Source organism: Enhydra lutris, unplaced genomic scaffold (genome assembly GCF_002288905.1).
Source record: "Enhydra lutris kenyoni isolate GAN:26980312 unplaced genomic scaffold, ASM228890v2 scaffoldscaffold25, whole genome shotgun sequence".
Lineage (NCBI taxonomy): Eukaryota > Metazoa > Chordata > Mammalia > Carnivora > Mustelidae > Enhydra > Enhydra lutris.
Window position 1 is genome coordinate 22,008,329 of NW_019154109.1, and position 26,014 is coordinate 22,034,342.

The following is a 26,014-nucleotide window of genomic DNA, read 5'->3' on the forward strand; positions in this document are numbered from 1 at the left end:
GAATGACAGTTGTCGAGTTGTGCAAGCCAGAAGCCCTGAACAATCCTTGATTCCTCACTCTTCCTTATTCTTACCCTCTAGTCTGTCCTTGATTTGTGCAGATTTTGTCCTACATGTCTCTTGAGAACATCTGCTTTTATCTTTTCCCATCATGACCGCTGTAGACAAAGCTCCTGTCATCTCTCCCGTGGACTGCCCCAGTAGCCTTTCAGCTGGTCTTTCTGCATCCACTTTGCGTCCCTCCGCACCCATCCATGCACACGCACACACACCCACGCACAAAATTAAAAAGTCATCAAGAATACAAAATACCTTCATTTAAACTTCTAGATGGCATTCCATTGTTGGTCATCTGGAAATCAAATTCATTAACAAGGTGTACAAGGCCCCACCTTCCTCTTCTGCCCCATGATGCACCAGCTCCCCACAGTCTCTGCCCCATGCACTGCTCTTCCAGCCTCAGTACTTTCATCTGCTCCTAGCCCACTCTGCTCCCCACCCTCTGCCTAAGGCACACCACCCCCCTGTACTTAATTCATCCGTATTCTTTCATTTCTCACATTTCAGCCCTAGAGTCATTTCTGCAGGGAAACCTTTGCTGTCTCCACAAGAATGTTCAATCTCTCTGCGCTCCTGAAAATTAAGCACTCATAACCAAGGATTATTCATAAAGAGTTGCTTTAGTTTTTATTTGTTTAACTCTTAGTAGTAGTTTTGTTTCTTAACAGTTCTTGGTGTGTGTTTTCTGTCTCTGACTCTTAACATTTCTATTCTAATTGCTTGGCCTTTGTTGGCTATAAAAGCATATGTCTCGGGGCGCCTGGGTGGCTCAGTGGGTTAAAGCCTCTGCCTTTGGCTCAGGTCATAATCCCAGGATCCTGGGATCGAGCCCTGCATCGGGCTCTCTGCTCAGCAGGGAGCCTGCTTCCTCCCTCTCTCTCTCTCTCTCTCTGCCTGCCTCTCTGCCTACTTGTGATCTCTGTCTGTCAAAAGAAAATAAAATAAAATCTTTGAAAAAAAAAGCATATGTCTCTTTCTGTATTCTCAAGAAACTACATAAGATTTACTGACTTGTAGACATGGAAGGATTTTCTCTGGAAGTGGGGTTGCTAGAAATCTAAATCACCTTTGAGTTTTAAACTAAACCATCTGGCTGTTTTTTTTGTTTTGTTTTGTTTTTTAAAGATTGATTTATTTATGAGAGAGTGTGCGAGCACTAGACGTGGAGCCTGACATGAGGCTCGATCCCAGGACCCTGAGAACATGACCTGAGCCAAAACCAAGAGTCAGCCGGTTAACCAGCTACACCATCCAGACGCCCCTTCTCTGGCTATTTTAAAACTCATATTGTCATTTTGTTATTTGGAGAGTCATACTCTTATTTTTTTCTAATTTGGGCCATTTGTTGACATAGTAAACTGGGCTATTTATAACTTTGGATGGGGACTTCAAAATGTCTTCCCCATTCTAAAAAAAGTTGCTTTCTTATGGCATTTGTTAGATTAAACTGTTTCGTTTCTTTTTCTTTTTCTTTTTTTTTTTTAAGAAATAAAATATTACAGATACACCTGAAGCCTTAGGTGTTATTTTTGGGTTCTATTCCTATATTTTCCTACCTGGAAGTAACTACTATTCTGAATTTGATCTCTTTTATTCTCATTCAAACTTAAAGCATTTTTCACATTGTGTGTTTCTATATGTAAAACACTACATATTATTTATTTTTAAACCTCTTGTCTTTCTACAACACACTTTTGTCAAGTAACATTGTCTTAAAGTTTTAGTCATGTTAGTCTATATAGCCCAGTGCCTTTATATTCGCTACTGTTACTGCGTACCACCGTGAGAGGATGCGGCAGTTTACCCATTATCTTCCTAATAGACATGCTACAGTTCGGGATTTTTTTTTTTTTTGGCTGGTGGATGTGTAGACGGTTCCTGGTGTTCTTGTGTTTCACTTTTTTCTCCGTGTTAGTTAGCTTTCCATTTTCGCTGCAGAAGCAGTGCTGCACTGATCGTTATTGTGTGTATCTTTTCTGTGAAGATGTGTAAAAGGATGTATGTCTCCAAGCAGACGTGTTAGGGTGTATCTCTCTAAGTGGAATTGCTAGGTTGAAGGTCATGCGTATCCTCAACTTTACTAATACTGTCATGTTGCTCTTCAGAGTGGTTATACCGGTTTATACTTCTGCCAACACTGTGAGATTTACTGCTGCTCTGCGTTCTTGCCCACACCTTATGTATCAGATTTCTTAGTTTTTGTCAACCTTGTGGATGCATTATGGTATCCCATTTTAATTTCCATCCCTTCTAATTCAAACTGTTTTCACATTCGATCTATTTTATGTTTAATATATTTTGTCTGAAATTACTTGATTCACTGTCTCAAACAGTACGTTTATTGAGCACTAGCTTGAGCTTGGAATTGCCCAAGGCCTTGGGAAGGACTCAAGCAATATGAAATTGGTACTAGTTGATAAGAAATAAGAATCTTATAATCTTGTAATCCATCTAGATGAAACTTGGGAAAGTGGCCCAGCCTGTCATTTAAAAAGCATTACCTTCTCTTAATGTTGGAACAAATAGTTGACTTAAAGGTTGTCAAGGTTGGGAAGCAATACTGAACAACACTTTTATTTGTTTTAGTTCAAAATCGTCTAATATATATTCATTTACTTGTATTCAGATCTCTTTTTTCTGACTACCATTTCATGGGAAGAACTTAAGAAATTTGTCTGAAGGGGCGCCTGGGTGGTCAGTGGGTTAAAGCCTCTGCCTTCGGCTCAGGTCATGATCTCAGGGTCCTGGGATCAAGCCCTGCATCGGGCTCTCTGCTCAGTGGGGAGCCTGCTTCCCTTCCTCTCTCTCTGCCTGCCTCTCTGCCTACTTGTGATCTCTGTCTGTCAAATAAATAAATAAAATCTTTAAAAAAAAGAAAAAAAGAAAGAAATTTGTCTGAAGTTGTTATGCGACTAGCAATAACTTTATAAAATATGTGGTGTGTTCATAAGATGTCTGAAGGCTGAAAAAAGAGTGAGGTGATGACCTAGAAATTTAAAAGCTGAAAGTGTAACCTATAGGGTTCTGTTAACGTCAGCATATCATATATAAATCATAAATATATATATATATATAAGTCAAATCAATCGGCAAATTATATATAAAATATCTCTCTCCGAGAGAGTCTCAATGACAACCTAGCAGTCTCTAGGAGCTGAACATCACTTGCAGGCTAAAACAGTGCCCACACCTCTCATTGACAGACCAGTAAACGGCTATGAAAGATACAGATAGGATTTTTATAAAGATTACAGTGAAGGCAAAGGAGGGCTCCTGCCCCTCACCAAACCCAAATCAGAACAAAATATTAAAAAGGCCAAGAAGGCTGTGTCAAAAGGCACAAGAAGATCTGAATGTCACCCTCCTCTCCTATGAGCCCCAGTTCCCCGTGACAGCCTGGAGAGCTCTCCCAATGGGAACAAGCCTGACCACTCTGCCTTTGTCAAGTTCCCCGTGGCCGCAGTGTTGTTCTCCATCTGCCTCAAGACCAAAGAAGCAGTGAAGGAGTCCTGTGACCTTGATGAAGCCAAGGGCAACACAGTGAGTGGGTCTGGTGGAAGGAGGGTGTGCATTTGACTGGCCCCTGACTACGATGCTTTGGGTGTAAATAGAACGAGGATTGTCTAAGCCATGTCCACGTGGCTGCTTCTAAATATAACAGATTTCCCCATCATCAAAAAAGGAGTAAGAAGCAAAAGGAATAGAAGCAATGGGAAGCAAGAGAACAGCCGAGAGGAGACACAGAAAATGCTCACAAATGAGGCAAATACTGATGAACACTAATGGAGTTTGACCCTGACCTTAAGCCCTAACTAGAAGGACTGAAATGAAAAGTAAATATCTCTCTTGTTGACTCACTTCAGTTACCTGGAACAACGCCAAGAACCAAGGAGGAAACAGTTCAGGCCGCTGAACAGCCAAGTAGGATAGCTGTCGTGAAGTCCGGACAGGGAGGGCCTCCCCGCCTCGTCGTCAGAGCAAGCCCGCCGCGGGCCTTCACGTAGCACTCACTTCTCGGACTGAACACACGGGGCTCCAGCAGGCTCTGGCCTTGATTTCGGCCCACAGCAAGTCTGGAGAGTATTCGTGGATTCGGAGCATTCCTGCTAAGCTTAAGAACGCTAGAAACATCATGATGTCACAGTTTGAAAACGAGCAAGAAAAAAATGAACTAAAAATTCACATCAGAAACTCAAATAGTAGTGTGGGGCTATTTAACGTATTCGCAAACCTTTGTTTTCCTGGCTTGTACCTGATGTAGGACGCACACAGTAATTGATATTTTTAACAATAACTGTCCATCTTGAGGTATACTTCTTAGCATGGTCTACATTTTCAGCTCTCCTTCTACCCTCCACCGTCTCCACCTTTCCTGAGGAACAGCAAGCCTTGGGAACACGGGCGCTCTCGCTGAAGATGGTCTGCTCTGGGCTGAGAGATCACATGTATGTATTTGGCTCACCCTCTCCCTCGCTCTCTGCTTCCTTTGACTCGGGCCGCTGAAGTGGAGGCTCTGACAGTAATTAACCCCTTCCCTTTCCTGTGTGCGGCCAGTTGGAATATTGTGGTTTCGGGAAGGGGTGAGGGGAGTTGTGAAGAGGAGGAGACATCTTAGACCTTTTACTAAGCTGTATGCTACCATGTGGTTGGCCCCGATTCTCTGGATCTGTGGTGTTAAGGACCCAAATCTAGCTGACAGTTGAAGTGTTTCTTTGGGAAGGAGGGTGATGGGTGGGTCAGGCCACTGGCATTCACAGTCCGAGGTCAGTGTGCCCCTTAAAACACACTAATCACTTCTTCCAGCAGCAACCACTCTTCCTCTTTCCACAACTGCCTGTCATTTTTAGCCGACACACACCCAACCCACACCCAACCCACACAGACCCATTCATGCTCTTACTGGTTACGGTTTTTTCCTCACTCTTTGTCAATGATTACTGAAGGAGAGGAAACTAAGGATAGAGCAGCATATTGAAGACATCTTTGAGATGGCTGTGTGTTATTCTTTTCACTGGAATAAAAAATTACATTCTGATGAGAACTTTGGCCCTTCCTGTAACTGTTTCCCTGGCTTCATCTCCAGAGGGCAATAGAGTGGCCTTCTCTCTACATTTTTGTAGGGACATTTTTGTTAGGTGCTCCAATTTTCAGAAGATAACTTTTTTAAGGATTTTATTTATTTATTTGAGAGAGAGCAAGAAAGAGCAGGAGCAGGGAGAAGGGGGAGGGGGAGAAGTAGACTCCCTGCTGAGCAAGGAGCCTAATTGAACTTAGGCTCAATCCCTAAGACCCGAGATCATGACCTGAGACAAAGGCAGAAGCTTAACCGAATGAGCCACCCAGATACCCTCAGAAGATAATTTTAATCCTGTCTCCAGCTCATCTCTGTTCTTGGTAGAACAGAGTGGCTAAATTCTAGGTTCCTGTCAGGGACTACATTCATGAAATCATTGGCACTCAAAACCTAGCTTATGAAGTAAACAAAAACCAGTATCTATGGAATGTCGAAGGATATGCATCTAATCCATTCCGTGAGATTACTGATTCTCAACCATGGAGCTTCCAAGAGACATCAGTATGTTTTCATTATACATTGTAAGATTTTTCTCCACCAGTTTGCTTCCAAGAGTAAACTACCAAATTTGCTAATAATTGCATAAAAATTAATGAGAATAAACTCAAGATTACCCATGTGATGATATGTCTCCACTCTTACAATCTGATGTGTTTTCTTGAGGCAGAAGAGAAGGAGGTGGAGCTAGAACTAGAGCTGGTGTGGCCTGTCCATGCTGCTCTTCCTGGACCGCCTTCTAGAAGTGGCCGTGCCAGCAGGAAAGTAGGTGGAAGCCCTCTTCCACTGCAGTGAGGAGCTGTTAACTGAGGACATAAGCTATGGGAAGAAGTATGAAAAATGATATGGACATTTAACATTTAAATTGAATAAAATACATAACCATTGACCAGTCTTTTCACATAAGCCAAGGTTCCCCTCTACACTCCTAGTTTGAGTCTGTTGATTGGCATTCAGCTTTGTTTTTCTTGCACAAATCTCACCCATAAACTCACATTTGCTGCTATTTCCAGTTTTGTTTTGTTTCTTTAATTAATAAAGGGAGAATTTAAAGACACCCAGAAATGATCTGAGAGCAGACCACTAGATTTTATTTTCATCCTTGACATTTAGCTTGCTCACACTTAAGTGGACAATAATTTCTTTAGTAGCTTTTATCTAGTATTCACAGATTATTCAGTTTGGCTTGTTTTGGTAAACAATAAACTTTAGTTCATTGGTTTATGTAACATTTAGTTGTGTTAGACAGACTTTAAGGCAACCCCCAATGATCCCTGCTTCTGGTGTTCGCACCTTTATATAATCCCTTTTCCTTAGATGTGAGCAGGTCCTCTGACTTGTTTCTTAACCAATAGAATATAGAAAAGGTGATGGGCTTTCATTCCCATGATTACATTTTGGATTTAGGCCTGTCTTGCTTGGCAGCCTGCCCTGGAGATTGTCCTTGCTGGCTCGATAAAGTAAATGGCCATGTTGGAGAAGGCCGCTTGGCAAGGACATGGAAGCGGTCTCCAAGAGGTCAGGGCGGCCTCCGCTCAAGAGCCACCAGGAACCTGGGGTCCTCAGTCCTGTAGCTGCAGCCTGGGTTAGCTTGGACATGGACTCTTCCCCATGGGCCCTGAGATGAGAGAGCAACACCTTGACGGAAGCGGGAGGACCCAAAGAAGCCCTGCCCAGGAACCACGAGATGATGCACGTGTGTTGTTCCAAGTTGCCAGGGTGTGATAATTTCTTATTCAGCAATACAAAACTCCTATATGAGTTACATTACCTGTTTGCAGTAACATCTATAGCTGACAGATATGTTTGGGGCCTAGATAACCTTTGGTAAGCATGCTGTTCAGCTTCGGGAGCTCGAGGGTGCAGGGAGCCCCACGGACCGTGAGCATGGAGGGCGCTCGCGCGTCGCACGGGGTTTGCCGAGGGCGTGCGGTTGACAAAGCAGAACCCACTTACCAGCTTCTGTCCTGCAGTGCTTGTGAGTTGTGATTTTATAGTCAAATACAACAACCTTACAGAGAAAGTCTTAATAAGAAAGCAAGACCAGGGGCACCTGGGTGGCTCAGTGGGTTAAGGCCTCTGCCTTCAGCTCGGGTCATGATCCCAGGATCCTGGGATCAGGCCCCACATTGGGCTTTCTGCTCGGCGGCGAGCCTGCTTCCCCCCACCCCACCTGCCTGCCTCTCTGCCTGCTTGTGATCTGTGTCTGTCAAATAAATAGATAAAATCTTTAAAAAAAAGAAAAAAAAAAAGAAAGCAAGACCAAATAAAGCAAACAGAGGTCATTTACTTATGTGTAAGTGTAGGAGAGCCAGATTGGTATCAGGAACTTTTCTACTAGAAATACACAATAACTGTGACACTGATGAATGCAAATGACCGTTACAGTAATGCTGCTCCTATTAATAAGAGGTCTAGCCACTTAAAATCTGTATAGTGTAGCAGAACCGACATAGGGACTATTTGTGTTTATTCTGAGTAATACATTCTTCAGGTGTGGGGTTCAGAGGGAAAAAACCAGTATTTAAAAAAAATCTTCAATATCTAAAAATATATTTATACATGAGTTACAAATAACCCTTTTTCCTTATAAAATGATTTTTTTAATGTTTAGGTGGTTGATTTTATTACTCAGTGCTCGTAAAATGACTTCATGAAAGCCATGAGTTTAAAAGTAAGAGGCTGGCATAGTATTTGACTTGTTTTTCAGGGGGGAAGGGAACTCTGGTTACAATAAAACCCAGAATCCTCAGATTTGTGAGTTGTGATTTTATAGTTACATGGGAATTGTATAAAAAGGCTGAAAGCAGAAGTATAAGTTTTCTGAAAATCGAACCCACTCGTTGCCTCTGCTGTCAGCCAAGGGAATCCCTGAGCAAAGGTCGTCTGATGCTAGGCTCCCTTACTTCCTCTTTCTCTGGAGGTGCCAGTCTTACTTGGAGGACGGTTCATCCAATAAGCAGAGGAAGCCTAGGTGGGGTCAGAGGCTAAGACAAAAACCCTGAGCGTGTTCAGAGGAGACTGCGCCCCCAGAACACAGGAGCTCCCACAGAGCCCCACCCGGTTTCAGCCTCCAAAGTCCTGGCGTGGGGGGGGGCATAGTTACTTGAATTCCAGTACCCTCTGGGCACACTTCCCTCTGCTGACATGAGGCCACCCCACTCAGACCAAGGCCTTTTACCTCCCTGAGACCCACAAGGGAAAAGTGAGGGGATGTGACTTCTGGCTTCCTCTGCCAGGGCCTCCAGGGCTACTTGTGTGAATGACCCATTCTCTGATGTTACAGAGTAGAATTGACGAGGTATTTGATGGACAACCCATGTTTGCTACTGTGCACAGGCTTCTGGTATTGTTGGAGATTGGAACGGGCTCAAAAATTGGCTTGAGGGCGCTTGGGTGGCTCAGTTGGTTAGGCAGCTGCCTTGGGCTCAGGTCATGATCCTGGAGTTCTGGGATCAAGTCCCACATTGGGCTCCCAGCTCCATGGGGAGTCTGCTTCTCCCTCTGACCTTCTCCCCTCTCATGCTCTCTCTCACTCTCTCTCTCTCTCTTAAAAAAAAAAAATTGGCTTGAAAAGACTTAGGAAAGCAAACAACTGATTAAAAACTGGTCAAATGATCTGAACAGACATCTCATCAAAGAAAATCTATACATGGCAAATAAGCCTATGAAAAGATGGTCAGTGCCATCTGTTATTAGGAATTACGACTGAAACAATGAAATAATACCACTACACACCTATTAGAATGTGAAAATCCAAAACACTGACAGCACCAAACACTGCTAAAGGATGTGGAGCAGCTAGGACTCTCATTGCTGGTGGGAATACAAAATGGTATGCCCACTTCGGAAGACAGTTTGGTAGTTTCTTAAAAAACCAACATACTTACCATATAATCCAGCAGTCATCCTCCTTGGTATTTACCCAAATGAGTTGAAAACTTAGGTCCACACAAAAACCTATGAAGAGTTCATAGCAGCTTTATTCACAGTTGTCAAAACTTGGAAGTAATCAAGATGTCCTTCAGTAGGTTAGTGGATAAATTAACTGGTACGTTGATATAATGAAATGTTATTCAGAGCTAAAAAGAAATACTCTATCAAGTCCAGAAAAGACGTCATAGAACCTTAAGTGTATATTACTAAATGAAAAAGGTCTATCTGGAAAGGCCACATACTATGATTCCAACTATATGATCTTCTCAAGAGACAAAACTATGGAGAAAGTAAAAAGACTAGTGGTGGCCAGGCATTTATGGAGAGGGAAGGATACATAGATGAGGCACAGGGGCTATTTTGGGCAGTGAAACTATTCTGTGTGATACTGTAATAGTGGATACATGTCATTATTATACATTTGTCAAAACCCACAGAATTTACAGCACCAAGAATGAACCCTAATGTAAACTATAGACTTTGAGTGATAACGTATCAATATAGAGTCACTGACGGTAAAACAATGTACTGCTGGGTGTGGGGTGTTGATGGTTGGGGAGGTTGTGCATGTATGGGGATGGGAGGGGCAGGCTAACTCTGTACTTTCTGCTTAATTTTGTTGTGAACATAAAACTGCCCTAAAAACGAACACCTATATTTTAGGTGTAATGTAGACATATGTATACACACACACACATACACACACACACACACACACACACACACACAACTTCTGATGCTATATTCCTCACCTCCTTCTAGCCCACGGACCTGAGTAAGGCAGTTGGGTCAACAGACATCTCTCTGAGACAGGTGTTCTGTCTTGACAAGAGTCTGGTGGCAAACTAATAGCTGCTTTTTAAAACCCGTTAGTCATTTTAGGGAGGGAATGAGTCCCAAACCCTATGGGGCCCCCTCTAAGTAGAGATTGTTCCCTTTGTCAGAAGCTCCAGTCAGCAAAAACCACCAGTAACAGAGACTTATAGCTCTAAGGGGTCATTTGGGTTATGGGGTCCAAGACAGAAAAGACTAAGCAGCGTAGGCACTCAACATTTCTTGAGTTCTAGCCCTGTCAAGTACAGAATGGGGGTGGGAGGCAAATTAGGTGGAAGGTGTATACGCACCACGATCAAAAAACGAAGTTTCTGGGTATTTAGGGAAACATGTCAAGAATATTCATTATAACACAGATTGCAATAGTGAAAATATATAAATAAGTTAAGCATCCTCAACAGAACAGTATATAAACTGGTTTCGTCTTATAATGGAACACAGCAATTCTGGTAAATGAACCAGATCTATACACAACAGAGATAGAACAAAGAAACATTATGTTGGAGAAAAAAATAAGTTTAGAGAAATAATTTCAATATGACTCCATTTATATAAGGTTTGAAACACAAAAAAGTAATATTGCCATTTATATAAATAATATTGCTATTTATATGTATACATATAGATAATTATAAAAGTATGTAGCTTGTTATATACCAACCTTAGGGCTGTGGTTATATCTAGGGTGGGAAGGAAGAAAAAGAGGTGGTGATGAGTTTCTAGCTATGACTATAATGATTAATGTCTTAACAATATTTTATTAAATAAAATTATTAATTAAATATTCATGGGCACCTGGGTGGCTCAGTCAGTTGGTCATCTGACTCAGTACTGGCTCAGGTCATGATCTCAGGGTTGTGAGACTGAGCCCTGCACCAGGCTCTGCACTCAGTGTAGAGTCTGCCTGAAATTCTCTCCCCCTTCTTCTCCCTCTCCCTCTATTCCTCCCTCTGTTTGTGTGTGTACTCTCTCTTTCTCTCTCTCTCTCTCTCTCTATATATATATATATATAATAAATAAAATCTTAAACATAAAAAATTGTAAATTTGAAATATATAATTTTATTAAAAATAACAATATTATGAAAATATGGCAGAATATTAGCATAAGTTGTTTATTTAATATTGGTTGAGAGAAGTAGGTGCTATATTTATTTCTGTACTTTTTTTTTATTTAATTTTTTTTCAGTGTTCCAAAATTCATTGTTTATGTACCATACCCAGTGCTCCATGCCATACATGCCCTCCTTAATACCCACCACTGGGCCCACCCAACCCCCTACCCCCTCCCCTCCAAAACCCTCAGTTTGTTTCTCACGGTCTCTCATGGTTTGTCTCCCCCTCTGATTTTCCCCAACTCTCTTCTCCTCCCCATCTCTCAATGTCCTTCATGTTTTTCTTTACTTTTTAACAAATTTGAAAAACTTCGTAATTCAAAAAGTGAATGAAGAACATTCATTCCAGGAAGAAGGGGAATAGCTTGTGCAAAGGCCCTGAGTAGAGAGGGATCTTAGCAAGCTCACCTGAGAAGGATGCTGGTTGGCTTGAGTGAAATCCGTCTAGGAGACATCCATCTAGTTGTTATCTAGAGTGTCATGAGATACGCATGGTAAGGTAAGCAAGATCTTGATTTTCAAGGCCTGGTAGCCCATGTTGAAGATTATGGGTTTTGTGCTAATGGCACTGGGAAACCGCCAGTGGATCTGAAATAGTATAGTGTTGTGTGGATAATGAACTGGAGGATGGGAGTATAGAAAAGGGATTGCAGAATGGATGTTTACAGAGACATGTGGAATCCAGTGTTGCTGGTGTGGATGGATAGAGTTGACTGAGGTGAGATGAATTTTGGAGGTCAAGTCAACAGGTCTTGATGATTTATGTGAACATGAATACATTTGCTTTCATATTCTGTTTATTGATGTACAGTTTTTAATTGTTAAAGTTACATGATCATAGATTTCATTACAATTTATTTATAAATATGTATGTGCGCACACACATACAGACAGAGACTTACGTACTGCCTGCATTTCGGTATGCCAATTATCAAAGATTGCTGGGACAAGATTTCTGTGGTAGATAAGCCTTAAGTAGGTTTTTCCACTGGTGGTAAATCTTTTGAGGCATATCAACACATTATATTTCTGTTTTTTAACTTGTGTTAAAATATACATAAGATTTATTGTTTTAACCATTTTTAAAAGTAAGTACAGTGGTATCAAGTACATTTACATTATTGTGCAGTCATCACCACCGTCCAACTCCAGAACTTTCTTCTTCTTCCCTAACTGAAAGCTCTGTGCTCATTAAACAATAAACCTTTATTCCTCTCTCACTCCAGGCTCTGGCTACCTTCTATGTCTATTAGTTTGACTAACTTATCTAGATACCTAATATGCATGTGGAATCACATGGTTTTCTCCTTCTGTAACTGGTTGATTGCATTTAATATGATGTTCTCAAGGTTTTTTTCATGTTATAGTGTATGTCAGAATTTCTTTTATTTTTAAGAGTGAATATTATTCCATTGTATGGATATACCACAATTTGTTCATTCATTCCTCGGTGGACACTTGGGTTGCTTCTACCGTTTAGCTGTTGTGAATAATACCATTGTATTATCATAACATGGGTATACAATACCTGTTTGAGTCTCAGCTTTCAGTCTTTTAGATACCTACACTTTAACCACATCCTTGCCAAGATTTGTTATTTATTGTTTTTTGTTGTTGTTTTTTTTTTTTATTTTAGTAGTGGCCATCCTGAGTCTGAGGTGTTATCTCACTGTGATTTTGATTTGCATTTACCTAGTGATTAATCATGTTGAGCATCTTTTCATGTCCTTCCTGGCCATTTATCTATATTCCTTGGAGAAATGTCACCTCTGAAAGCATCAACTTTACATTTATTCTGATAAAACATATGTCATAATAAAGACTTTTTGGAATATCATCACTTATTCTATTTTCTTGAATTGGGCGCTTGATTTTGAACTTAACATGTTCTCAAAGACAACATAGAGGGGAAAAAAATGCCAGGTCAGACTTTAAAAAAATGGGCCCTACATTATAAAATAAAAGGAATGGAATTTTTAACATTTGTGTTTCAAAAAGTGACTGATTTTCAGTATGCTTTGGTTTTATATAAAGTGGTAAATATAGGGGCGCCTGGGTGGCTCAGTGGGTTAAAGCCTCTGCCTTCAGCTCAGGTCATGATCTCAGGGTCCCGGGATTGAACCCTGCATCGGGCTCTCTGCTCAGTGGGGAGCCTGCTTCTCCCTCTCCCTCTGCCTGCCTCTCTGCCTACTTGTGATCTCTCTCTCTGTCAAATAAATAAAATCTTTTTTAAAAAGTGGTAAATATATTTTTACTGTCCTTTACTGCTATTATATGTTTCCCTAAAAATGCTACTGAAAATAGTTTTGTTTCCTTTTCAATTTTTGTTTAATGTAGGTTTATATCATTTAATCTTTCATAAAGCATCTGATCAGCCAGTAGAGATGACTAAAGAATCAGGACTCCCCTCCCTGCCCCCCAGGAATATTGGTTTTGGATAAAAATTATGTGTAGGATCGTTTAGTTTAATTTCTACAGTGTTTTTCTTTTATTTGCAGTAATGAAGAGTAGTCAAAATGTTAAGTTTTATGGTATATGGTGTATTCACACATACATGCACATAGAACCATCTGAATTCATCTTGTTAAAATTGTTCTGGAAATCAAGTGTCAGCAAAGTTAGAGTTGAGCCTGAGGAACAAATCTCTTGTTTCTTTCTTAGCTCATTACTAGGATCTCCTAGTGTCTTGTAAGATGATGAATTTCTTCAAGTGAATAATTTTAACAGAAATATGTCTACCTGTTTTCTTTAACAGTTGTTTCGAGAAGTACGAATAATGAAGATATTGAATCATCCTAATATAGGTATGAAATTTACATATATAATTAATGATGAAGTATATTCTTTAATTTGAAGCTATTTGAAAAGATAGAATTTTAAGGATGTTCTTTATAAAAAGAGTGATAACCTGAGAAAGTGATATTTTTGGTAAAAATAGATTATAAAGAAGTTAATTGAAGGCTGCAGATGGCTATTTTCTACTACCTTGCTGTCTTGTGCTCTCCACTAAAATAATACATGTGACTTGGGGTTAATGTGCATATGTATATTTTTTGTATTTCCCTACTAAATTGTTCTAAACAGCGATTGGATGCCATTGAGGTATTTATAAGAAATGAATTCCAGATAATTTTGATAAAATGCTTTTGGATTTGACCGTAGTTTATAGGCAAAATCACTAATTTGAATTTTTAAGAAAATAGAATTTATTTCAGTTTTAGTTTACTTATTCCCATAAGTTCTTATTTTTCTCTACATTTACAAATAAATATATTGAGTACATAGGAAGTCATTGGATTGTAAGAAGTAAAAAGTGATTTTTTTCTTTTAATCGGCTCATTTTCTTAACACTTGTTTCTTTTACACTTAAAAATCTTACATTTATTAGAGTTGTTAATGTGATTATTTGTGATGAATAATTTCAACTACATAAGTCTGATAACTTGGTAGCTGTTTAACCAGAAACTTTTGTAACATCACATAATTATAGAATTTTTTTGTTTCTCTACCAAAGATTGTTTAACATTTTATGATAAGCTCATTATAATAAGTCTCCTTATAAGCTTTAGTTAAAATTTTGTTATTCTGATTTTAAGCTTTTCCTTTTTATTGTATTATTCTCATTAGAAAAAGTAATGATTTTTTAACCCTAGAAACTTAACTCTTTTGACCTAGCAGTTGGTTCCAAATCACTTTGTAGTAAGTAGTTTTCCTCCATAGTAGTAATAACCCTTGAGAGAATTTTTCAGTTTAAAATTATAATTAATGATTTTTAGTAAATACTCAAATTTTCCCTTGGCTTAGGGAAAATTTATACTTAAAGCAGATCCAATATGTGCTAATAATTACAAGTTATATCTCTAATTTCTTTTTTCAGTAAAATTGTTTGAAGTTATTGAAACAGAGAAGACCCTCTATTTAGTCATGGAGTACGCAAGTGGGGGTAAGGATGAGAGGGATGGAAAAGTTATCTTTGATGAGACATACAGAATTATCAACACCTGAAGGTTCATTGTAACACTTATGTCTTCACTGTTGTTATGAATGTATAGTTTTATTAAATACCTTTAAGTGATATATCTTAAGTAAAATTCAGTGTTTACTCTCAAGATCCGTTGATCCTACATTTAAAAGTCAGATTTTGGCTCAGTTAAAAATTGCCTAGGGACATTTTTCTCAACTTTAAATTTGCATTGTTATCAATGAATGTTTTGATTCTCTTGTCTAAATATTATATTATTGTGATTAGAAGCACTTGGCTGTAAGGAAATCTCAAATTCACAATGTATTTAATAAAGTTTATAGTAAAAGCATGTTCTAGGACAGATGTTTATTTCATTGATTGTTCATATATGACAGATTCTCAATATACATGCATTTTCAAGATAATCCATAAAATGTTTCAATTTAAACAAGTATTGATTTATACATGTTATAAGTTAGAAGACTGAATTGAGAGAAATAAGATGTGTTTGCAGAATATAATATATACTTTGACTACATAGTGTCAAAAGTAAGAGTGATTTTTAAACATTGGCATATAATAGAAAATTATTTTCATCTTCTGAACTTTCCTTCAAATGAGAGGTATGTCTGCTCAAAATCACTGTTGTGTTAAGCATAAGACTTTCTTAGAAATACGTTTAAAATTTTTTGGAGATAAATCATTTAATAACTAAAAAAAGAATGTTTAAAAGCTTTAAGCAGTTGAAGAATTAAGAAGTTAATCAAATAAAAAAGAGGGAGGGCAGCTGAAATTAATTAAACCACTTTTACTAATTATCTTTTTTGCTAATCAATAGAGAAACTTAGGGTCGAATTTAGTGTTGAGTCCTTTTAGCTAATAAAAGTGTATAGATTTTTATGGTAATTCAGATTTTATGTAAGTTGGATAAAGAGAATTTATTCTAGTCTTTTGTATCCAAACTATGTATTTTTATCCTGTTTCTTAGATTTCCAAAAATGTTTACTACAAATATTACATATATTTTAGTAGCTTTTTCTGTTTTTAATGCAGATTGAAAGTTTTAGTAGGTTCGGTTTTTTGCAAAGCTTTTTCTCAACCTAAAAGTATTCTGATGTAGGTTTTTTGACTTAACCTGAAAACCTATGTCATTAAAGTTTATTATTACAGGATTTTAAAAATATATTAATACAGCCATGTGAATTTGCATAAAATGTAGTTCTATAATAAAATCAGTGAACCTACAGAGATACCACATAATGAACTGTTCCTTTTTTTCTATCCTTTAGTTAGATTTATATAACAGTTTGTCAGCGTGGGAACCCTGGGTGATATTTTTAGTTCAGTTGGACTCTTTTTTTCCCTTTTACTGATCTGAAGTCTAGAGAAAGGGGCTAGACATGCTTTGAAAGGAGAAATTACTTACCACTAAAAATCGGTGGACGCTTCTGATTTTATGAAGGTTCACCACAAGGCTGTGTTAATATTAACATGTATGCTGTTTAACGATAGATGGTAAGTACAGTCAACTCTCTATTGGTGCTAATGAAGGGGAGCAATGGCTGGGGTACCAGAGAGCACATGGGGTCATCACTGCTCTCCTTCAGTAGCAGAGTTAGGAGGGGCCCTGGGGTGCAGTCTGCAGAGGTGTATACTGGCATTCAGCCCAAACCAGGTGCTCTCTCATTCCATTCTAACTCCTAGTGATGAGTTTTCTTTGAGTCTGGCCCATCAGTGACCCTTTCACAAAACCATCATGGCTCTGCGGTGGCAAATCTAGAATGATTTCCTCACCTTTTTAATCTATAAATGGCAAGGTAACTTTTATAATCAACATTTAGTATTTTTCCTCTGAAATTTCTAGACATTTTAGGATTGACTTGGACATGAATAGAGTTGAGTCAAACAGCTGTCTCTTTGTCAGGAGTATTTAGATCATTTGATTCTGGCTCACTAACAGAGCAAGAGATCTTTGGTGATTAGGTAGGCAGGGAACTTATTTATGATTCCGAACCATAGTTAATCCAAAAGAGCCTATGAAAAGTAGGTGTTGGGGCTGCTCTGGAATGGCGTGTTGATTCCCTCTTTCATTCATGCAAACAATATTTATTAAATGTTTCTGTGCACCAGATGTTACTCTGGTGCTGGGAAACACATGGGTGAGCAAAGACGCAGTCCCGCCCTCGAGAAGATTACATTCTTTGGGGAAGCAAATCACAAGTAAACAGTATATACAATAAGTGAAGGACTAAGTCTCATAAACACCTGGGGTGCGGACGTTCTGGGCAGGACTCAAGAGCAGTCCATATTTTTGAACTCTTGCATACCTCTTTCCCAGCCTCAACTCACATTTCTAGAATTAACTACTGTGATGGGTCGACCAGAGCATCCATTCATTTCTGTTTTCATCATCCCATTCAGTCATTTAAGTATGCTTGATTTCATATGTTGTCTGACATTCTAGATGTATTAGTTTCATCTGACATACATCATTACATATTTGGTTTTTACTTATATATTTATAGGATCGATATTGAATGTATATATACAATTTTCTGTATACTTAGATGCAAATATGTAATTTATTGAGTGCTTACTATATGCCAGTCACTGTGCTAATAAGCACATGCATTATTTCATTTAATCTTAAAACAGCCATGTGAGATAGGCACTGGTTAGAAACTGGGTCTTAATAAAGTTAAGAAATCTTCCTAATACCTCCCAGTAGCTACTTGGGGCTAAACCAGGATTCATATCAAAACTGGTCTGATTTTAAAGCCTGGGTTTTAACCACTTTGCTGTATTTATAAGAACTCTTTAACCCATTTTGCGAGTTTTTAATATACATGTATATCTATATGGTGTATACTATAAGGACGTAAAAAATAAATTTCTCCCTTACACTGAGATATTTTATTTTTAATATTGTAACTAAATATTAATTTGCTTTTTTTATAGTATTGACTAAAGAAAAATGAAAAAAAAACTTCAGACATGTAAAGTAATGGATCTAATGGGAAATTTCTGTAGTTTCTAGCTTAAATTATTTCAGCAAGTATGTATTGTCTATCCACTTTGTGTTCTCTCATGGGGATAGGGCAGGTATGATAACTGAAGCTCATTTGGAGTAATGGGAGATGCACGCAGGATCGTTTAATTCTGTGTGCATACTTAAAAGTACCAAAATAGATGAGATGAGTATTGTGAGAATAGCATAGTCAGAGTATAGGAAGGAAGGGGCTGAAATCAATGCAAGTGGAAGTAGTGAGAAGGAGTTTGACTAAGACTCCACGACATGCAGAATTTAAAAGAGAGAGAGATCCAGCGTAATATGACTTTTGTTACTTTGTCTGACATGTAGGTTCCAAATACAAAGCCAAATGGAATTTTTTGATTGCTCGTACTGTGGCTTCCCTTTATTAGAATGGATAATAAAGAGTTGACTGTATTTTTGTGTAATACTTGAAATCAGAAAGCAAGTTTTTTCGGTAATGTTTTTATGACTTATTTTTAAAAGTTTTGCTAAATCATAAGTTGCTACAGATACTCAATTCTATGTGTAGTTTTTCCCTTTTTTCCCTTCATGTAATAATTTGTGATTTACGTAAAAATAGCAGAAAATTGTGGGCCAAAAGCTTCTCTAAAAACAAGGCAAAAACTTGACATTGCTTATATTGTTAACTGAAAAATTTATGTATATTTTACTGCCTGCTTTACCTTTCTGATTCAGGTGAAGTATTTGATTACTTAGTTGCCCATGGAAGAATGAAAGAAAAAGAGGCCCGTGCAAAATTTAGGCAGGTATGGAAAGTAGTTTTTAACTTTGTTTTGCTAATGTTTTTAGTGATATACAATGGACAGTATCACAGATTGGACTTCAGAGTACATGGTATTTTAAAAAGAAAAATTCCTGCTTTCTTATACTTTTTAAGAATGGGAAACTGAAAAAGAAATTTGTCCTTCCTGAATTTAAATTTAAGATAGTTGCATATGGTTATTTTTAGATGATCATAGATAGCGAAATGTTTATAGGTGAGTGTCATTAATTCATTGATAGTTTTGGAAATATAGATGAAGAAAGAAAAGAAATACTTAATCTTTTACCCAATAATTATTATCAAGTATTATTAGCTTTATGTATTTAATATATATGCATAGTGCTTAAAGACATTACTGTATTTTCCTTTGTCATTAAAGATTTCTTGGTATTAGAACTCATACCTTTTAGATTTAAAGACTGTGGTCAGTTTTATTTAGTCAAGTGGGCAAAAAACCTTATAGATGTAGTAGAAGGCTGGCAAGATGTGTATATTTCCGGTTCAAATGGAACATGGCTTGTTATAGAAATTATAAAATAAGGAAAAAAATAATTTAAGTTCATCTAGGATTTTACTTCTAATTTTTAGGAATGAAGTAATTAACATACATTATAAGTTACCATAGAAATGACAAATAATGAATTGTAAATTATTCATAAAATTTTATTGAAGTAAAATTTCAGCAGGCAACTTGCTGTAGCCCAAACTTTACCTTAGAGAATTTAAAATATTTCATTTAAAAATAGCTCAGTACTGGGGCATCTGGGTAGCTTAGTCATTAAGTATCTGCCTTCGGCTCAGGTCAGGATCCCAGGGTCCTAGGATTGAGCCCCACATCGGGCTCCCTGCTCAGCGGGAAGCCTGCTTCGCCCTCTCCCACTCCCCTACTTGTGTTCCCTCTTTCACTGTTTCTCTCTCTGTCAAATAAATAAATACAATCTTAAAAAAAAATAGCTCAGTACTTCTGTAAACGTGGGTACTGATTCTCTAGTTAAAGGGGTCCTGTGATCAATCAGTTGGGGAAACACTGAATATGGTTATAGGGTCTTCCTCTAAGAGATGTTACATATATGTTAACATATAAACAATTAGAAAAAGTTGAAAGTTTTGGAGGAGAGGGAAGAAAAAACCTTTCACCTTTTTTTGACATAGTATTCTCCAAATTGATCCCAAAGTGAGTTTGTTTGATAAAATGCTATTGTTGATATCTCACAGAGTTATTACTTTTTGGAACATAATTTGTGAGATGCTATGTACCAAAGATAGGCATACCCCTTTGATTCAGGATAGATTCCTAGAAACTTCATCCTAAAATACCTGAAATCTAAAGACAACCAGTAAGGAGGATGGAATGTTGAAGACCTGCGTGGGGTTCAGCCACTTCCTGTTCAGTCCTCTCCAGTCCCAGGATGGAGGCTCACCTTGACTGAAGCCCTGGTCATCACCTTCAATGTCCTCATTCTCTAAGTATCAGTCACGCAGTCGTAGTTAGGAGCCGACCAGCATGAAAATTACACTTGACGTTGAATATTTCCCCTGGAATCCTCTACTACCCTAGTTCTTTTTAGTCACCCGGCTGTATTTATTTACTGAAATCATACTGTGTGGAGAAAACTGTGTTGGGTGCTCTGGAATTAGAGAAGGTGACAATGCCTGCTGTTAGAGTGAACTTGCCCATCTTTCGCAATGGCTGGAACACAGACGTTTTCGTAAAGATCCAAATAACTACAAATTGGCTCTTTTTAAAAATGAATTTGAAATACTCTTCGTTTTGCAGAGGTTGAGTGTCAAATGCTATTTAAAATGTCATATGATAGGAAATATTTTCCTTATTTATTAAATATTAAATGTATTTACTATCTGTATGTCTTCCTTTGGAATTAAAAAGGTAACTCACTCATCTTTTTAAAAACCAGGGATGCAGACATACACAATTTAGTAGTCATTTGACAAAGGGTTATATTTATTCTTAAATTTGCTTTTGAGGTGCCTGGTTTTCTTTATAATATAATGAAGAAGATAAATGTACACTTTTGTTTTTTTTGCTCTGTATCATGAAATTATTTTTTTAAATATAAACAGTTTAGGAATGTACTGTGTTATCAAGTGTATACACATATATGTCCTTGCCTCTACTGTTGGATACAGCCAGAGACAATTCAAGAGCACTTCAGTACCCATGGACCGTGCAGTGCCACTGCATTCCTGGTGTTCGAAGGACCTGAAAGAAAATTACAATATTGATTCAACTCTTCCAATATCAAGGCTACTACTTAAAGCTTGGGAATTCCTGACTCAATTATAAATTAATTGCAAAGCAACCCAACATTTGCACCTCATGGCAGAACACTGACAGGTCTGAATTTAGGGTCAGTGCAGGGTTGATTGTAAATCATGTTTTCAAGCCCCATAAAGGAAGAGTCATAAGGAAGTTTCTACATCCTACTTAATGAGGTACAGAATGTTTGGAATGGGAGGATCTGGCCATAGAACAATACAATAAGGTTTAGGCTTGTGCATGGGGACTCTAGCAGTGAATCAGATAGAAGGCAGAAATTGTACCCTGTGGGATAAGTTTAGCAACATTATAAGCCACCACATTTAATTGATAGAAGTCAGAGGTCATAGAGTTTGGGGAGAATGAAATGCTTGATACAGAGCATTCTCTTAATTATCTTTCGTTCTTAAGGTTTTAACACTCAGGAGATTTTTATCCCAGAAATGCCTGTAGAACTGCGTTCATGGAGACCATTCTGTCTAATGTTGAAATGCATGTTTGTTAACCAAGTCATGTATCTATAACATGCTTCACTGTTACCAAGACAAAGTGACTTGAAAACCAGTATTACTAAAATTAGCCTTGTAGGGTATTCATTAAGATGCATTATATTTACATGTAAGTGTGTATATCTCCTGGCAAATAAATGTGTTTTAATGGAACTTGGATATTAGATTTTAAAGCATATTGCTTAAGGAGACTAATACAAATATTTGTTATATGATTCTGCTGTTTGGGGGGATTTACACTTCAAATTGATCATAATCATTCACAATTGCTCTAGTGGTTCTGTAGTACCTGCTTGGTTTGGAATTCAGAGACTTTTACCAACCTGTCAACGCTTACTCCCACTACTACCATTTTCCCACCTACTTTTCAAATATATTGTGTAGCCTCAACCTCAGTGCATTTCACCACCTTACCCCTGCCTCGCCATCACCAGATGGCCACATCTTCAAATGCTGCTGTCATTCAGGTTGGCTTAGATCAAATATCCCGTACTCTAGGCATTTCTAACAGAAATTGTTCTTTATTTGATGTGATTCCCTCACTTCTTTGTGCCTCTGCTTCTATGATTGTGCCTTGTATGGTGGTTGCTCATATACACGTTCTGTACATGTTTTCTCCTGATCAGACTTTCAGCTCCTGAGAGCAGGGTCCGTGTAGTGTTCATTTTGTGTTCCCCTGGCAACCAGCACATTTTCTTGCACATAGCAGGTACTCAATAAACTGACTTTTGAATCAAAATGAACTCAGCTGAATTACATATTACTCATTGTGTGTAGATTTTGTTTCGAATTCATGTTTCTGTCTGAACCATGTTAATATATGTTAGAATAGTGTACTGAGCGATCAGCCTCACTTCTACTTTGAAGGTTTTTTTAAACCCATATTTTTATCTGCATGGTCATACTTCACATCATCTTTAGACTTTAAAAAATCTCACTTCTATCTCCATTTGTAAATGCCTAACCAATACTCAGCATTCATATTGTGCTTCCATTTAACTGAATCCACAAAATCGAATGTTCTGCTGTGCATTAAAATGGCCGTCCTCCTGTAGATCAGCTGTAACTACGTGTACAAAATAGTTCTTACCTTGATTGCTATCAGATTCTTTCCATTTCTCTATTTTATGTGTAAACAGCTATCGAAGAAGTCTTTATAAGCTATTTCTCACTTGTATCTTTGGCTCCTACTGTTGGTTTCCATCTTGTTCAGTCGTTGTCCACGAAGAGCCCTATGTAACAATTAAAAATTCCAGTTGCATACAAAATCTAGTTAAGGATAAAATACATTGCTTGACTGATCTAATAAGAGGCTTAAGATTAAATTTCATTTCCCTCCCTTTTTTTTTTTTTTTTTTTTTTTGGATAATTGGGTTTCATCTTAAGGCTGAACGATTTTCCCATTTCTTTATATATGAACAAATATAGGACAATGCCACATACCCCATTGATAGGGTCTTAGTAAATTGGCCTCGCTTAAAAAATGGGCCTTGGACACATTTGATTATAATTCCTAAAATAGACGGGTTCATGTGTTCCAAAGCTCTTATCCCAACATTGGGATAAACCATTGATCAGAACTGTAAACTGTGTACACTTAATTATGTCTGTCAGTAGAAAAATGTAACAGCCCACAGAAATCTTCATAGACTCTGACAAAGAAATATTTTAACAAGAGAATGCTGCTTATCTACACTGTCCACATTTAAAAGTGAACTTTTCCTCATTTTAACTTTATTCAGAACTGAAGGAACTGGGAGATTATTTAATACTACTTTGAAATCTAAGTTGGTAATTTATCTCATTTGGAGGTTGTCATAGGGGGAAAATTGCACTGTTTTTACCATAAAATAATTATGCATCTTTTATCCAAATATTTATTTTAGATTGTGTCTGCTGTACAGTATTGCCATCAAAAGTGCATTGTTCACCGTGATCTTAAGGTAAGCCCCTGATTTTATAACAAGAAGTCTTAATCACGAACAGATGTTTTGTAATACCCGAGCCATCTCTGTGGTTGCTGAGTTGTGCCAGGCGCTCCAAGGAAGTTTTTACTTAATCCTCATAGCAACATCATGAAAAGCGATATTTTCACTGAGAAAATGAAGAAAATGGGATGAGAAGTTATCTAACATTGAAGGCTAGATGATTTGATTCACTATCAAGAAGCTTATTTTAATAGGTAAATGCGCAACTTTGTCCCCAACTAAAAATGCCCGAGATCCATTCAGTCAGAAGCAAGGTGGGGACGCAGGACAGGTGTGTCTGTGGCAGGTCTGCCCGTGTCCATTCTCCACACTAGAGCTCAGAGAAACGGGAAGTCTCTCACATGTTTTTGCAAACATCAAATGCATGTGATGAGTATAAACTAGCATACTTTGGAATAAGACATTGAGACAGTCAAGAAAAGTTTGTGGCAGTGAGCATGGGAGCACAGGTATCTCTTTAAGGTCCTCTTTCGTTTCCTCAGGATAAACACCCAGAAGAAGGATTGCTGGATTGGGTAGCAGTTCTCCTGTTCGTTTTTTGAGGAACCTCCATCGTTTTTCCCACAATTGCTCTGCCAGTTTACATTCCCACCAGCTATACCGGGGTGCCCATTTGTTTTGCTGACTTGTTCTCTTTTATAGTTTTGATGGTAGCCATCCTTATCGGTGGAAAGTGTAACCTGATTTTGGTTGTGATTTACGGTTTCCTGATGGTCAGGGATGCTGAACGTACCTGTCATGTACCTATTGAGTCATGTACCTGTTGGCAACGTTTATGTCTTCTTTGGAAAAATGTTTAGGGACTTTTGCTCATTTTTTAATTGTGGTGTTTGGGGTTTTTTCTTTTTTTGGCTACTGAGTTGTATGAGTTCCTTATATATTTTGGATATTAATCCTTTGTTAGTTGTAGAGTTTGCAAATATTTCTCTCAATCCATAGGTTACCTTTTTGTTGATGCTTTCCTTTACTATGCAGAAGCTTTTTACTTTAAATGAAGTCTCATTTATTTTTGCTTTGGCTGCCTGAGCCTTTAGTGTCATATTAAAAAATTAATAATACTGCATTGAATACTAGGAAATTTGCATAAGAGAGTAGATTTATCTATGTGGGTGTGGTCTCATCACACACACACAAATAACTAAGTGAGGAGGTGATAAGTTAATTAGCTTGGCTGTTGTAATCATTTCACTACGTATATAAAATCACTGTATTATTGTACACCTTAAGTATATATACCATTTTCATTTAAAAATATTAAATAGAAGCACCTGGGTAGCTCATTTGGTTGAGCATCCGACTCTTGATTTTGGCTCAGGTCATGGTCTTGCGGATGTGAGATCCAGCCCCACGTGGGGCTTCCTGTTCAGCGGGGAGTCTGCTTGATGATTCTCTGTCTTCCTCTCCCTTTCCCCCTTCCCCTGCTTGCACATTCTCTCTCACTATCTCTCCCTCAATAAATAAATTTTAAAAAGAGATGGTATGGCCAAATAGGTATGCTTTTCTTTTTCTTTCTTTTATGAAAGTAGAAAGTCCTGGAACTAAAATATTTATCTTTTTTTTTTCCTTTTTCTCTCTTCCTCCGAAGTTAACTTTCATCTTTCCTTACATACGAACCTATTTTTCTTTTTTTCCCTTTTCTCCCCATGACCTCTGTCAGTTACTGTAGCACTCGTCTTCATTATACTTAAAAATACTGTCTTAAGGCATGCCTAGGTGGCTCAGTTGGCTAAAGGTCTGACTCTTGATCTCAGGGTCATGAGTTCAAGCCCCAGGGGGCTCCACACTGGCCATGGACCCTACTTTTTAAAAAAAAAATTGTCTTAAGCACCTGTCAGAAGTCTAAATCCTGTACTTTGGCTCCATTTTTCTGAGCTTGCAGATTTTCTACTGCTCCAAGATTTTGTTTCTTTGTTTCCTCTATTTTAAGGAGAAATCACTTCCACAGACAAAGAGAAAGTAGAGGACTGTTCCCTGGCTGTGTGTTTGACACCCAGCCTATCATCTAATTTCTTATATGAACAGAAATCTGGAAAAAAAAAATCATGTTCAAAACCCTGAGGTTGCCTCCAGTCTGGGGCATGGGGTTTCCCCTGCACTCCTGGAGCAGACCTCAACGTCCCTTGAGCTCTGCCCTGGCGAGGCAGCCAGCCAGACCTCTTCCCAGAGACTAGGAAAGTCCAGCTTGCTCACACGTGGTCTCAGAAATTTACAGTGACCAGACCCTTACATCAGAACATCAAAATAACCTGGTTTTGTCACCCAGCCCATAAATGTTAGGATTTAAGATAAATCTTCCCAATGTATGTGCTGTGACCATATATTAATGTCATAAATGTCACCTAGTTATTATCACATATTTTGGGGTGTTAGATGTACATCCGTTTTTCTTTTTTTTTTTTAATTAAATTTAATTTTGTGTGGGTGTATTCCAGAATTCATTGT

At 38.0% G+C, this 26,014-nt stretch overlaps 2 protein-coding genes across 2 annotated transcripts in view; both read left to right on the top strand.

Moving 5' to 3' along the window:
• The window catches only part of LOC111150985 (serine/threonine-protein kinase MARK1-like), a 56,728-nt gene extending 52,664 nt beyond the window's left edge, over window positions 1-4,064 (top strand). The window contains exons 4-5 of the mRNA XM_022508659.1: window positions 3,443-3,600; window positions 3,924-4,064. Of these exons, the coding sequence (XP_022364367.1) occupies window positions 3,443-3,600; window positions 3,924-4,064 (299 nt within the window). The remainder of the gene's footprint in view (window positions 1-3,442; window positions 3,601-3,923) is intronic.
• Window positions 1-26,014, top strand: part of LOC111151004 (serine/threonine-protein kinase MARK1) — a 72,561-nt gene that overhangs the window by 6,429 nt on the left and 40,118 nt on the right. The window contains exons 3-6 of the mRNA XM_022508695.1: window positions 13,771-13,819; window positions 14,893-14,958; window positions 18,710-18,780; window positions 23,471-23,527. Of these exons, the coding sequence (XP_022364403.1) occupies window positions 13,792-13,819; window positions 14,893-14,958; window positions 18,710-18,780; window positions 23,471-23,527 (222 nt within the window). The 5' untranslated portion in view covers window positions 13,771-13,791. The remainder of the gene's footprint in view (window positions 1-13,770; window positions 13,820-14,892; window positions 14,959-18,709; window positions 18,781-23,470; window positions 23,528-26,014) is intronic.